Here is a 16727-nt window from a genome sequence, read left to right as displayed (position 1 = left end):
GTTACATTGAAATATTTTAATGTCTTTTCCTTCAGCTTTATCATAATGGCAGCCTCATTCTTTTTTCATCGTCTCCTCAGAAATTGAAAAATATAGCTGCCAAATGTATGCATGATATTTCCTCTAACATACTATTAAAACTGAAATTATGTTCAATAATTAAAACACCAGCCTCGGAAACAAAGTTTAATCAATGACATCTGTAGGGTTTCTTGAGTATTTCAAAATTTTCAATTATTATTAAAAAAAAATATTTTTGATGATTTATTAAAATTAGTAAAAAAAAAAAAATAATGGAAGAAGAAAATTAAATTCAAACAAAAGTGTAACATTATGTTTTAGTTCACAATGATGTAGTTGATTAGATTATCAAAATAGCAAGTTTTATATAATTCATCAATTCGCACACTTATTTAAAATTCACTGCTGTGTGGTTTCGCTCCTTTTTCATCTTGTCCAAAATACTTCACAGTATTTCCATATAAAAATGGCCAGTTCTCACTTAAAATAGACTCGGTCCTTTGCAATCATTTTTTTTTTTTCTCCCACTAATTTGTGATAATTATTATTAGTTGTTTACTTGCACTTTGGCTCATACTTTATGTATTTATTGCTTATGTTATGTTAATATTACTTAGTTGCATGTAAAACTCTTTGGTTTGATAAAGCAAGTCTAGCGTCAATGAGGATTTCCACTTCAGTTGACATATTTTCTGTTTTTTTGTTAAAATTATTTCATAATTTGACTTAAACATTTGGGGACACATTTACGTTACTTGTTTTATGCAAACAATAACATTTGGTATACTATTATCATCATCATCACCACCACCACACAACCACCACCACCACACAACCACCACCACCACACAACCACCACCACCATCATCGTCATCACGATCATGATCAGCATCATTGTCATCATCATCATCACCGTCATCATCATCATTTTAATGATTTTATTTTATATTCTTTCTTTTCCTTCTAATTTGGCATGAACCATAGAAAGTATGACCTTGTCAGGTTGTCTAATTCAAGGTCATTATTTCCTTCTGATAGATCTTCCTTCACTTCATTTTTATTAGCTTATCAATTGAATTCCTTTTGAGATATTATTGATTTTGTAGATATGTAATTTGTACTTTTCTTTGTTTCTCTCTCATTTTCTTCAGTTCTTTCCATTCTCTCTTCCTCCTTTCTCTTCTCACACACACACACACACACACACACACACACACACACACACATGTATGTGACATCATCAGTCTGCATTGACCATGTATCTGCATATATTTGTGCAGGCCTAGGTAAAACTTTTTTTTGAGGAAGACTACCATTTGTCCATTCTACAAGTCTCTCCTTTTAATGCCACTGATATTTCTTTAATAGAAAAGGTGCCAACTGGACTGATACAGAACGGTTCCAGAATCATCACAGATTTTGCTATCTGAGTTAAAAAACTATAACAGTTTACTGCCAGTCAAATCGCCCAGTCTTCTAACAGTTCTGCTACTCCACTACTCTGGTTAAGTACTATAGTGATGAGGAGCTAATTTGAACTAGGCAGGATGTGAATTCAGAACACAAAGAGCCATGACTAGAAAGCTTTTGATCATAGATCTAATCAGTCATGGCTAACCTTGGAGTAAACAACAACAATTATTGAGTTATGAACCAAGGTTGCAAGACCTTTTAGAAATGACAACCAAATCTCTCTCAAATTATACTCTTGTCTTTAAAAAAGAACATTTTGGATAATATAGTCTGATGCCTAAATGGAAAAAAAGTGGGTTAATGATGGTTGGAATATTTTCCATAAAAAGAAATCTACTTCATTATGACTAATGTAAGGTTCATTAACTTCATTAAGTAAGTTTCTAGTAAATGAAAGTTAATACTTCTGTTTTCTGTTGTATCTATTTCCCTTTGCTCAATGTCACTAATATCTTTTGGAAAATGTTAAACATCTTGCAGAGTCTACATACCATTTGCAATAAATAACTGGCATTCTGTTACTTACGATGAGGATTTCAGTCGATCTGATCACTGGAACAGCTCATTTGTGAGATTAACATGCAAGTTGCTTACCACTCCACAGACATGTGTACCCTTAACATAGTTGTCAGGGATATTCAGTGTAACACAGAATGTTACAAGGCTGGCCCTTTGAAATACAGGTACTACTCATTTTTGCCAGTTGAGTGGACTGAAGCAACATGAAATAAAATATCTTGCTGTAGGACACAACATGTTGCTGGAAATTGAACTCTCGACCTTACAATCATGAGCTGAATACCCTAACCACTAAGCTATGCACAATAAATAAATCTGATACCTATCTGTGTAAGAATTCCACATCGGTATTTCTTCTTTGAAAAGTAATTATTCTAGGATTCTTTTTGTTCAGTTATAGAATTTAATTGTAGCTCTTTAATATATATGAATTCCTAATTACCGATGTCCTACTTCTTCCCTTCAGCAATGTTGGATGATACTGATATTGTAATACATATTGAAGGTGTAATTTCATAGGAATTCAGGATTCACTCATTAAATCTTCTGTCACAAATATTTTCACTTCTGAATTATTTCGTATTGGTGCAATACATTGCCTCTGGATGATGGGTTGTTCTTCACATCATGCATACCTGATACCAGCTTCATTTCTGCAAACATGTTAATATTACTCCCACTTATAAGAAATGATTAAACTTGCACTATTAAATACATTGTTGGTACTTGTTGCAGTAGTAGTAGTAGCAGCAGCATAGTGGCATTAAAAAGCCATGGATTTCTAAGTTTATACAATGTAATGCAGTCAGCTGAGGATTGGCAGTTCATATTTCTCTCATTATTGCTGGTCTTTGTCAATGCATCAGTCTATCTAGATGTAAGCAGGTACCATAATATACCATGTAAATCACCACTTTAACAAATAGCTCAACTGTGAAAGTAATAACTGTGTCATTGCCTAGCTCAGTGGTTAGAGCATCGGACTCACAATCATGAGATAGTAAATTCAATTCCCAGACCAGGCTGTGTGTTGTGTTCTTGAGCAAGACACTTTATTTCACGTTCCAGTTAACTCAGCAGCAGAAATGAGTTGCAATGTCCCTGGTGCCAAGCTGTATTGGCCTTTGCCTTTCCCTTGGAGAGGGGAGGCCGGTCTTCCATAAATACCCTTACCAGGACTTGTGCCTTGGAGTGTAACCTTCTAGGTGCAATCTCACGGTCATTCATGACTGTAGGGAGTCTTTACCCTTTTTAATTTGTAGTAATGAATTAAGCATTTCTCATGGAAAGTACTTTCTTCTTGATAATAAACTATATTCCTTATTATCTTGGGATATTTGTCTGTCATCTTCTTAATACTCTATAAATTTGAATTGTGCATTATCAAGGGGTACCAGAGATCTGTGAATGATTGATCTTTAATGACAGTAGCAATGATTATTTTTAATGAATTGTGTAATATTTTAGGTCATTGGGTCATCACAGAAGACTCTGGCAGTGATTCAAACATAGACAAACAGTGACTGGAGTTTTCCTTTGCTAATTTGTGATTTGTATTCTGTATTGCAATATAATAAAGTATTCATTTATTGTACAGAGAGTCTTGAATCTCTTGACCATTTAGGCAGTGAGCATTTTAGCTTGGACTGATGCTGTAACTCTTGGAATGTTATATGATGTACAAGGCAGCAGATTACCAATTTCGAGAAGACAATAATATATGCTAAAAGTACAAATTTCACTGCAGATAAGTGTGTTATATATACAGTGCATGTGTGTGTGCTTGTATAATTTTGAGTTTAATATTGAGCATTGAAGTAAGGTCTATTGTTTATGTAATAACCTCCCCATGAATGATGAGGCAAGCTATGTTTTATTCCTGGTTGTTGCAGTTTTTCTTATTCTGCTGACATTGCAACTCACAGCCATCCCCTAAAATCAATGAGGTTGAATACTGATTTCTGGATACCTCTAATTACAGATAGCTGAGCAATTAATTCTATTTATTCTGCTAGAGTATACAGTAAATGTATGTTTATTTGGTTTGTTCAGTTAGAATTAATCTCATTCATTGCACATTTCTGATGCTTGTTTCTCCCTCTCTTAATTGACTTTAGTTTGTTATTAACATTATGGTTCTTGCACTTAGAAATCCTTTTACCGTATCTTTCCAGCAAACTGTTATTTACTTGTAATCTATAAGCTATTATTTACTTAACCCTTTGGAGACAAAGGCTTCTGCTGTCTGTACATTACAAAATGCAGAATCATATTTATGAGATTCAAAACAAATAAAATTGTTATTGAATATTCGAATAAAAATATCCAAATATAAATAAAGGAAGGGATGAGCCATGTTTTATAATTCATCAATATTAGGTCCTGTTATCTTCTAAGCATGAAGACACTTAACTTTCTTAAGCAGAATTTCAGAAGGAATATTTTAAAAAGTATTTTTTCTATGATATCTTATTACTGTTTCAATTGATAGCTGATGTCACTAATATTTCATCATCTTATCTCTTCATTTTGACAATAATTACTTGGAGTTTGACTATTTTATAGTTCAGTATAAGACAATTAGCTGGTTTTTATAATGTCCATTTGTATGTATTTGGCATGCTAATAGAAATAAGTTTAGCCTAGGCTATACTCAAGTGAGGGAGTATAGTTTGAAAGAATTTATGTGAAAAAAATAAATTGTATCAAATATAAAGAGCATCATGAGAATTTCAACAATACTTTGTTTTGCATTACAAAACATGTTATGTCAGTTTTAATAACATGTTTCCTAATACTAGTAATATGGTAAGACTTTTTAATTAGATTTTATAACTTTTCCAGGAACAGGTATAACTGCTGCATCACAGAAGTGCACTTACTCATAGAAAGGGCATCCAATTATAAAAACAGTTACTCTAACACTCTAGCAATTTTTCCTTCTGTAATCAAGTGAAAGAAAATCTGAACAAAAATATGACTGGAGTGGTGCTCTGTTGCCTTCTCCAGGCAGGTGGGATTTGAACTCAGCTTGTAGTGAGCTGGAAGCTATGATGTAAAGCATCTCTGCTGATATGTCAGTGATTCTGCCGCTTGCCCACCTGCAGAGCTATGCAAAATGAAGAGTTTTGCTTAAGAACACAACATGTACCCTGGTCTGGGACTTGAACTCTTGTTCTAGTGATTATTAGTGCAACAACCTAACCACTCAGCTATGTGCATTCACACACACGCGCGCGCACACACACACACACACACACACACACACATGTATACATGTATCTTTTAAAATTTGAAAATGTCCTTATATATTTCTGTACATTTCCAACCTTATTTATTTCTTTTATACTACTACTTGTTTGGATTAGTAATGATGTGTGTGTGTGTGTGTGCATGTATATATCATGTAATAAACAGCTAGTACACTGTAAAGTGGCAGGCATTAAGGAAGGCATCTAGCTGCAGAAACCATGCCAAGACAGATGAGTGGAACCTGGTACAGCCCTCCATCTTGCCAGCTCTTGTCAGACCATCTAACCCATGCCAGCATGGAAAATGGCCAGTGAATGATGATGAGCTTCAAGAAATAATTCAGGATGGACAGTAGCATGTATTTGAATCACATAGACAAATACATTTATATCTGCCATTTGATTATTCTGACTCAACCTCTGGAGGCAGAGATAATTTCAGTAGATTATGTGTGTGTGGGTGTGTCTGTGTAGATGTATGTGTGTGTGTGTGTGTGTGTGTGTGCATGTATATATGTATATATGCTGAAAAGTTCCTGCTTTGGTCAACAAAAAATACAGGAAGATCAGTTAATTGTGATTTTATTCAACATATTCCCCTCTGAGATTCACACACCTATTGCAGTGGTCCTTCAGTTTTTCTAAGCCCTATAAAAGAACTTGGGAAATTGGGCCTCCAATTAAGCCTTTTACCCTACCCTTAAAGCCAGAAATTTTTCAGCACTCTCTCATATATATATACATACATACACACATATATATATGTATGTATGTATGTATGCATGCATGCATGCATGCATGCATGAATGAATGAATGAATGCATGCATGCATGAGTAGATTTGGTTAAAGACATAAGCATCAGGATGAAAAAGAGAAGGTAGGATTTTATAAATCAGCTCCCTTGAGATATTTGTTCTGCATCAAGTTAGTCAGTTCTTTGTCACTCTAATAATCAGAAATGCAGTGACAAAGTCATCTCAGATTTTCTAGTTAATTTATGTTATTTATAAAGTCATATGAGATCAAAGTCAAAGTCAATTTGCTTTGATCTTCTGTGATTGATCACAGCAACGATGTGCCATAAGGTTAATCAATATCAAAATAAAAAGATGAACAAATGGATAAAATGATGCACAACAGAAATTATATTGCTCACTCAAATATATTTTGATTGGTAAATATATATATTGATTTTCGTCAATCAATGAGAACTCTGTTGTAAACTTTTGACAGAAAAGTAATAATTTTTCCAGATGAGAAATTGAAGATAGTTGGTTTATTTATAGACTAATATTTCCAGAAGTTACTTTACATTTTTCAGTTTATACTTCATATCCATCATCGTCATCATCATTATCATTGTCATCATTATTATCGTCATCTTCGTTATCACATCATCATCATCATCCCCGTCATCACCATCATCATAATTTAATACTCACTTTTCTCTGCTTGCATGAGTCAGATGGATTTTGTTAAGGCTTCCTGTTATCACCCCTTACCTGTTTCCAATGAAGGTAATATTTCCTCACAGCCAGTCAAGTTTTACTTGGACAACTGGAAACAAATATCATTTGTTATGAAGATGTTGTTCCTTTACAACCATGACATATAAAGATAAGCACACACACACACACACACACACACACACACACACACACACACACACACACACACACACACACACACACACACACTTACAATGGGCTTTCAGTTTCTGTTTACCTAATCTACTCACACAGCTTTGGTTGGTTCAGGGCTATAGTAGAAGACACTTGCCCAGTATTCCATGCAGCAGGATTGAACCCAAGGCCCCATGCTTGGGAGGCAATCTTTTTAAACACAGCCATGCTTGCACTTAATCCTGATTCTTTTCAATGGTTTTGATTATGCTTACTAACAGGTGATATATATCCTTATTGAGTGTTCATTTGCAACTAGAAAGTACTTTGTTTTAAATGCTGATTGGAGCTATTAACAGAGAAGTTTTGTTTCTGTATATGTTTTTATTTATTTTTCCATATGGTTTCTTAGTAACTATTAAAAAGTATAATAATGCTTCTATTTTATTTTGGTTGTGCAGTATTAACTATAATTTTAACAGAATATATAAAGGACAATTGAACCAAAGTTCAGGTGATACACAACTGGTAGACATTATTTCAACCCATACTGCAGCTATTGTGTTATGTCCTTAAGCAAGGTACATAATGTTGTAAACCTCAATCTGTCTGATTTATTATAGTTATTATACAGTTATTTTATGGTTGAGCTGTTTTGTGTAGCCTTGTTAAATAGGTCTATGGTTGAAGACTTCCCAGCTTTGACAGTCCTGTCTTATTTTTTTTTTTTTCATTTTTAGATGGTAGAATGTGATTTAAAGAAGGTTTTGTTGTTAGTTTTAGAAGGTTAAGACAGAGACCATGTAAAAGCTCTCTTCTTGGCTTGTTATAATTGTGTTGTTTACATTAGGTAGAGCATCTAGCCTGAAAACTTTCTCTGCCAGTATGCATGGTTATTATTATTATTATTATTATTATTATTATCATCATCATCATATCATTATTATTATTATAGACATTGCACTGTATACAATATCGTGAGGTTGTTGATTGAAGATATTGTGTCTTCCGGGGATTTGTACTGTTTGTCAAGTCACAACAAGGACCTCAGACAGACAGTACTTTATACAATATGTGTGCAGTTCCAAGTAATGCCGACTTTTGCAATACACCTAGATTGTAGGGTATTTCTAAAGTTTTCAGATATTTTTTTCAGTAATTAAGGATGTGAAGACAGGGAAAGCACCTGGCACATCAGGAATCGCTGTTGAGATGCTTAAAATATCGGTCGGTGTGGGTTATGGTCAGGTCACCTGCATCATAAATCAGGTAGTTCATGAAGGAGTCATACCCAATGACTGGTGTAGCAGCACCATAGTCAACTGCTACAAAGGTAAAGGTGACGCTTTAGGTAGAAATAACTACAGGGGTATCAGATTATTGGATCAGGTGATGAAAGTTACAGAAAGGGTCATAGCCCAACTAATTAGGGAGAGAGTTAGCCTAGATGAGATGCAGTTTGGTTTTGTGCCAGGCAGAAGCCCCACTGATGCTATATTTCTGGTAAGGCAACTGCAGGAGAAATATCTCACCAAAGATAAACCTCTGTACTTGGCTTTCATTGACTTGGAGAAAGCCTTTGATAGAGTCCCCCGATCCCTTATCTGGTGGTCAATGTGGAAATAGGGAATAGACAAGTGGTTGGTAAAAGCTGTACAAGCCCTGTACAGGGATGCTGTCAGTAAGGTAAGAGCTGGCAATGAGTATAGTGAGGAATTTTGAGTAGAAGTAGGGGTTCACCAAGGATCAGTACTCAGCCCCCTCTTATTCATTATAGTTCTCCAGGCAATAACAGAGGAATTCAGGACAGGCTGCCCCTGGGAGCTCCTCTATGACCTTGCTCTAATAGTTGAGTTACTGCCAGAACTAGAGACGAAGTTTAGGGTGTGGAAGCAAGGTCTAAAATCGAAGGGCCTTAGAGTTAACCTAACAAAAACCAAAGTCTTAGTAAGTAAGAAGGCAGTCAAATCACAAATCCTTTCAGGTAGATGCCCTACTCGATCTGTAGAAAAGGCATGGGTAGAAACTCCATATAGTGTACCCAGTGTAAACTATGGACACATAAAAGGTGCAGCAATATCAAAGAAGGTTAACCGAGAAGATAGCTTTTGTGTGTGGTAGATGCACAGGGGCAATAAACACTGAAGATGTACAGAAAGCAGATTCCATCACATGCTAGGGGGAAAAACTAGATGTAGTTAATAGCTTCTGCTACCTAGGCGACCAAGTCTGTAGTGGAGATGGTTGCTCTAAGACTCTAGCAGCTAGATTAAGAATATCCTGGGCAAAGTTCAGGGAGCTCCTACCTCTGCTGGCAAGTTAGGGCCTCTCGCTCAGGATGAAAGATACACTACATGATGCATATTTGCGAACTGCCATGCTACACGGCAGTGAAACATTAGCCATGACTGCTGAGGACATGTGTAGGTTTGAAAGAAATGAAGCTAGTATGATCTGCTGGTTGTGTAATGTCAGTGTGCATACATGACAGAGTGTAAGCATGCTGAGAGAAAAGTTGGACATGAGAAACATTGCCAGATCAGATTGGAGTTTGGTGCAGCCGCTGGCTCTCCAGACCTCAGTCAAAATGTCCAACCCATGCCAGCATGAAAAACGGACGTTAAATGATGATGTTGATGGTGGTGGTATTGAGCCCACTGCTCCAATGATAATAGGGATAACTTTTATGTTTGACTCTATTATTATTATTATTATTATTATTATTCCACCAAGGTTGACTTTGCCTTTCGTCCTTTCAGGGTTGAATGAAATAAGTACCAGTTGAACCCTGGGAGCAATGTAATTGACTACCCCTCCTCTAAATTTCAGGCCTTGTGCCTATAGTAGAAAGGATTATTATTATTAATTTCTTACTTAGACACAATGCAAAAAATTTTGTTCAATAGAACAGTTACTTATATTGAACCCTGTACTTCATTTTATTGACCTCGTAAGAAGAAAAGGTAAATTTGACTGTGGCAGAATTTGAACACAAAATCTAAAAGGCTGAAACTGAATACCACAAATCTGGCACTCTAAAGAGCAGTGGATGTTTGAGTCATTAAGTATTTGTTCCAGCTCTTTACCTTCTGAGTTCAAAGAGCCCTTAGAAGGGCTCTTTTTCCCTTTTATCCATTTACAGTTGATAAACCAAAGTACCAGTTAAGTATTGGGGTGGATGTAATTGATTAACTCCCTTCTTGTAACTTTCAGACATCGTTCTTGTGTCAGAAATAATTATAGTTGTGTCTGTTATTAACGGTGGAAATTAAAATTTTTAAATTAAGTATTGAAATATTTGAATTTCTACCAAAATATATCACTTTATTACATCATTTTATCTATTGTGGAAAGAGAATATTTCTAATAGTCAGATTCTAAATGCTTTCATCCTTCTATCTATCTATTTATCCATCTGTTTTCATTGCCCTATATTCCTGAGAAGGTCATGGGGATAGTCCTCAGATGCCTACATCATAAGGCCTTATAAGGAGCGACCATCTGAATTCTCAAATGATAAAATACTGTTAAGCTAGTTTGGCTTTTCCAAACGAAAATGGAAATCTTTCAAAAGCCTGTGTTAAGATATGTCCTAAGTTTGTTTATTTGATAATTGCTATGTCTTTTATCTTTCTGATTCTATGTGCTTTCCACACAAATAATCAATATAATCTGTTGCTTGTCATTTATCAATCGTCCTACAACATCTTACAACATTGAGGGTATATTGAAGACTTCATTTTTAGGTAGTGGTTCATGGAAAGATGCAGTAAAGGAGATTTTCCATTGTCTGTTCTTGACCCATGGGAGGATATGAGTTCTACTGCAAGATGATGTAAACATGTCCATCTTCTCTTGAACAGCTCCTAAAATGACAGCAATTCTCTGTGGGTTTCTCTGCTTGTCTTCTGTTAAATTTAACAAATTTCTAATTTGGTAGATGAATATATAGAATAACTGATGGCATCTTTCAGATATTGATTTCTTTTTCTCTTGGCACAAAGCCCCTTTGAAGAGGATGAGGCATTCTAAATTGATGCTGGTCTTCATTTTATATTTCATTTTTATTTACCTCAAGGGAAATAAAAGCAAAATCTATCTCAGCAGCATTTTAACTTGGACCAGTCAAATACTAGAAACCTTGCAAATATTCGAATACTGTTGTTTCATCTTCATTTACTTCATACAAATTATCAGCTAAGAAGTTTTTGTTTATGAAATTAAGAGCTATTTCTCTTGGATATTTTGAGATAATGAAAACTAACTTTGGGATTTTGAAATAATTATTATAATTTCAACCATATTGGCATAAAATAATGAAAGTTTAATTAGGGAAAGTAGTCATTCATTTATATGAGTTTTAGATGAAGACATCTAACACCCAATCTTGGACTCATTTCAATGCATAAAAATTTTTTTCCATAAATAATAATCTATTTTTAGTTATCATTTTCTGTATTAAAAGAAAAAAGAAGACAAATTAATTTGCTTTGGGCTTTCAGTTTCAACTACATATTTACAAAGAAGTTTTGTTTTGATGAAAAAGGAGGTTTGTTCATGTTTCTATCCAACTAGAATCATTCTCAAAAGCACATTATCTGCTCGGAGAAATGCATCCTCAAGATTCAAATTCCAGATATTTTCCTTTTTCAGCATTTTACTAATCTGGTCTTTTTCAAGAACCTTTTATGCATCATGTAATTATATTTTGAAAGAGTTGGATTGCAAATGTGATTTTTCATGGACAGATTGTTTTTTAAGATATGTAAAAAAAAAAAAAAATTGATGGTTCATTTTGATTAAATTTAAATGTTCTAAATTTCATGTTAGCATTTCATATTCTTACTTTTACAGGGTTAATTATTCAGATGAGCAGTGCAAACATTTAAAAGTTTTTGACTACATTGACTGAAATTTCTTAATATTTAAGCTTGGTATCCTTAGCCACTGCTCATTGAGGTATATTTATGTTTGTAAAGACACTTGTTGAGTAATATTTATAATACTGGATGAAAATACTTACTTGGGTAAATTCTGCTTTACTCCATTAATATGTCAGATGTCATTACAGACCCTCTTTATATAAACTAGAAATTTTGTTCAAAGCACTTAACATTTAATAATTTAAACATTTTGAAGATAATGCTTAAATTTTTGAATTGCTACCTTAATATTTTGATCTGATTGCTAGGTATTATTATGTAATATTCTATTTGAATAAAAATATAAATAGAAATAGTAATCTTTACTTTTTATTGGAATAATCTTTCAATAATGAATTCTTTTGTTAAATATGAGTGTTTTTATTTATTTATTTAGTTATTTATTTATTCTATAAGGTTTGTCATGTAAAAAAATGTTTTATTTTTCTCTCTTTAAGATTATCATTTGAATTTTTATGTTGAAATACATTCCTTTTATTGACAATTTATTTTTATTTCTTACCTTAAATATTATTTTACAGACAATGGATACAAATTATTCATATGAAAGAGGCAGTTTGTCTGGAGTTCCAGCATTGATGGTGAGTTCACAAAACTAATATTTCTGTGTCACTCTTTACATTTTTGTTAGTGGGAGAGTGTAAGAGTCAGGCAAAGTTTTCTGCATTGAAGTAGACTTTAAAGAGACAGGTTGTGAGATTGGTTTTTAATACTGTTGGTGAGATAGTCATATAGCTGATGGAAGATTAGATGAGTTTAAGAAGTTGATGGATTTAAAGGAACTGTGAGCTTAAAAGACTGGAAGCCTTTATGGCTGGGATCCAGATAAGAAAAGGGAATTGGGTTGAAGTGAGAATAAATTTTACACATATACAACCGTCACTTTTTGGATCAAACTTAGAATATTGTAGCCCAGAATTGCAGAGATGAATTAGAAATAAAGGATGAGAGATATGAATGAAATATATTTGAATATACTAGGTTCAACTAGAAATATATCCATCTTTAAGGGTGAAGAATTTAACAAAGTAAATAGGAATTTGAAGTTGAGGAGAGAAAAAGTGGTTGAGTAAAAGTATGGCTTGGGAAATAAGTATACATCATTTGAAAAGTATATCTTGAAGCATGACAATGATATCCAAGCTATAATTTTTGCATTTAAATTGATGGGTGCAAACATGGTTCCATTTCTTTTGCAACTACATGGTTTTAGCTTTGTTCCCTCTGAAAAACATCTTGGGCAAGTGTTTTCTACCACAGCCTCATATTAATCAATGTCTTGTGAGTAAATTTGGTAAAAACTGAATGGAACTCCATAATGTGATGGCTGTCAATTTTTATTGAGTATGACTTTTTCCACTAAAATTACTGCTGCATTGCTTTTTTATCACGGGTTCTAATGGTGATGGATACATACATCTGTGTGGCAAGATGACCATAGTCCATTTCAGATTATAAGGGCTCTTCATTGAAGGACAATCATTTGAGTGATTGGAGAATAGTGACCTATGAGGAGAGTCATTATTTTACCCAATGCCAGAGACTTTTCTGTTCCTGGCTTTCGGTAACAGAAAATACAGGAGGATCAGTTAATCATGATTTTATTCAACATATTCCATTCTCAGATTCACACACTTTTTGCAGTGATCCTTCAGTTTTTCTAAGCCCAGTAAAAGGATTCATAAGGTTATGTCTCCAACTGGACCTTTTGCGATACCCTTAAGTGAGGAACTTTTTAGTACCCTCTCATATACTGCTCTTGAACTTTTAGAAGCAAGTAAACTATGGAAGTGGCAAACTTTCACATCTTTCAGTCCAAGTTTTGCAGACACTTCCTTGTCACTTGTCACTTTCACCACCATAAATGCTGAGAACCAGTTACTAGTGTATTGGAAACACATAACCAATGATGTTTTGTTCACAAAATTTGATAAAAATGTCAGTAAGTATGAATTACTTTTGCAGTTTAAGTTACTGGACCATTATAGATCAGTCAACAACTCAATCAGATCTTGTTACATCCATCATATTCAACTCCAAGGCATGGCTTATAATTCTACTTTCCACAGTCTGCTTGACTGAGAATGAAATTCCGTTACTATTTGAAGCTTGAATGGTTAGCAACAAGAAAGATGTCTAGTTAGGAAAAAAAAAAACCCAATAAAACAATTGACAACAAATGTGAAACAGTGGCCTAAATTAAAAGAAAATCAATTATAGTTAGTATTGAAAAAAGTAGATGTATATACATTGAATGAACGAATGAATAAATATTAAAGAAATCCATTCCTCTGTTTTAACCATTAATTTTACCAGAAAAACTATATAAAAAAAATGAAAAACAAACAAACCGAAGCTAAAAGATATTTACTCTTCTTCACCTTGAGGCACCATTCCAGATTTAACTCTCGCAAAAAAACAAATTAAAGAAAAAGCAAAAAAAAGAAAAAAAATCAATATATCGTTCTCTCTTGTCCCAGACATCCAAATTAAGAATTTTACTGACTTCATAGTTGCTTTGTTTCTATTTGTTTTCCTTATTTTACAATCAATCAATTTTGCAGTTTTATTTCCACCAGACTTAGTCACTTTTCTTCAATTTACCATTTGCCTGAACTAACGTATTATTAAGCTATTTTTATTGCATGTTACTATTATTGTTTGCCAACCTTATCAGATGGACTGACTGTCTTTCTTGTCTGTCTACTGTTACTTAATGGATGGAGTGTTTTAAAAATTTTGTGTGTGTGTGTATTTGTATATGTGTATAGTTGGAAGGAAGTATGTGTCTGAAATATGCAGAAGAAAAATTTGTAAATGTGACCAAAAAAAAAAAAAAAAAGAAATGTTTGTTTGTTAGACTCTTTATTTTCTGTTTTTAAAGATTTCAAAAATCTCTGAATTTGTGGAATATATGTCTGTGTTTTAGTAAATAAAAGTGTGTGTGTGTGTGTGTGTGTGTGCATGCATATATTTGCATAGAAGCAATCAAGACTAGTGATTATGGCATTGGGCTGTCATATTCAAATCTCTTACTAGCAGTTTGTTTAATATGAAATTTTCTATGCTTTAATCTCACTTGCTATGGAGAATAGGCTTGAAAATAAATCTGCCTGCTCTTTCTGACTGATCAAGCAACCATATAGAAGCTTTTTCAATGACGTGTGGTGGGGAAGTGGTGAAAGTCACTCATTTGGAGTAGGCAGCTTTGTTCTAAACTTTTAGATTACAAATGGTCAATGCCAATACAAAACTGGCTCATTTTGTTGTTTAGCCCCAGACTATACAGGATCCAAAGAATGCATTCAAAAACCAGAAACAAACAGCAGCAACAACAAAATTCCCACACAGAACGACTGTCATGCTTAAACATACATGACAGAATTTGGATTTTGCTTGTCTTGACTGGCATATATAAAGTGCCTGCTTTGGATTTTACACCTAGTACTGGACACAGGTCCCATTACCAAAATTGTTATAAACACACTGGACAAAGACAAAGGGAAAATGGGCAAATATGTTAGTGTGTTGGTTAATTTTTTTTTTTTTTTTTTTTATCATGGCAGAATCTATAAAGCAGCAGATAAAAAGTGTTCATTCCTTCAAGACTAAAATAATGTAGAATAATGTAGAAATACTGGAGGCAATTACAAATTGACTTCACCCATCTCTGAAAAGATTTGACCCTTTGCCTATAATAGAAAACACAGTTATAAATATTATTGAGTGAGAGAGCAGCACATACCATCAAACTGACTCTGGGGTACAAATACACGAAGCCCAATATGGCCATCATGATTACCTGTCTAACAAGGGCACACCAGGTATCACAAACAGATGTGCATGTCATGATGATCTCATATCAAGATAAACAGTGTATGACCTTGGAAGTGGGGTCCAGTTAAAACTTTCTTCAAGTCAAATAGCCCATCCTGCTCAAAAGGTCCCTGAATTAGGGTTGTTTAAAGATGATGAATGAAATACCCATGTTTACAAAGGTGAATTATTTAAACTCCAAAGAATTTCTCTCAGCACATGATTATGGTGCTCCCCAACTATTATTTGTGGTCAAAGATGCACATATCATCAGCCACCAAGGGACATACTCAACTGGTTAAAGTCAAACAACTGACAAGCAAATTTGTGTTATTGAGCAGGATATATGCTTTAGCTCATCTTTTACACCAAGATAAAGAATATACAAGATACACTTCCAATCAGTTAAGATCAGAAGCCTTGAGAACCAGTGCCTAGTATTGCATCAAGGCATATTATTATTATTATTATTATTATTATTATTATTTAGATCAGTTGAAAACTTTTGATAGGGTTGACCATCACTACTTGGAAGCCGTCTTTAAAGCAGATGGTTTCAGACCTACTGCAATGTGCAGCAGCATCTGCTTGGTGGTCAAAGTAAATGGCCACCTATTGGAACATTACATGTTTGGTCCATCAGGACTGTTCACTGTCACCTCTTCTATATGTGTTGGCTCTTGAGCCACTGCTACAGAAGTTGGAGCAGTTAAGAGGCATCCTTTTCAAAATTGGACTCGGGAGAGCAATGACATCACTGTCATGGTGTTGGATGCCTTCAAAGTGGAGATGGTCAGTTCCTTTGTAAAAGAATATGAGTCAGTTGCAGGGGCCAAAATCAATGCCGACAAGTCAGTGGGGCCAAAATCAATGCCGACAAGTCAGTGGGATTGTGACTGGGCACCTGGAGAAGGAGATTGCTGCTGTTGGATGATGTCATCAGACACTGGACTGACAAACCAGTTAAAATGCTTCGGGTCTGGTTTGGTCTTGACCACCAGGTGGATAAGTATTGGGACAAGGTGACAAACAGGGTAGACAGTCTTTCCCAGAAATGGGCTGAGAGGAAGTTGTCCCTGAA

At 34.4% G+C, this 16727-nt stretch overlaps 1 protein-coding gene across 40 annotated transcripts in view; it reads left to right on the top strand.

The window, feature by feature from the left end:
* Positions 1–16727, top strand: part of LOC106879466 (uncharacterized) — a 281512-nt gene that overhangs the window by 226064 nt on the left and 38721 nt on the right. For all 40 annotated transcript variants that reach the window (XM_089360052.1, XM_089360058.1, XM_089360008.1 and 37 more), the window contains one exon: positions 12352–12411. In XM_089360052.1, the coding sequence (XP_089216178.1) occupies positions 12352–12411 (60 nt within the window). The remainder of the gene's footprint in view (positions 1–12351; positions 12412–16727) is intronic.

This window comes from Octopus bimaculoides, chromosome 1 (assembly GCF_046866305.1).
Source record: "Octopus bimaculoides isolate indiv1 chromosome 1, ASM4686630v1, whole genome shotgun sequence".
Classification (NCBI taxonomy): domain Eukaryota; kingdom Metazoa; phylum Mollusca; class Cephalopoda; order Octopoda; family Octopodidae; genus Octopus; species Octopus bimaculoides.
Note: the sequence above shows the minus strand (reverse complement) of the source record. Positions and strands in the feature narration are given on the sequence as shown.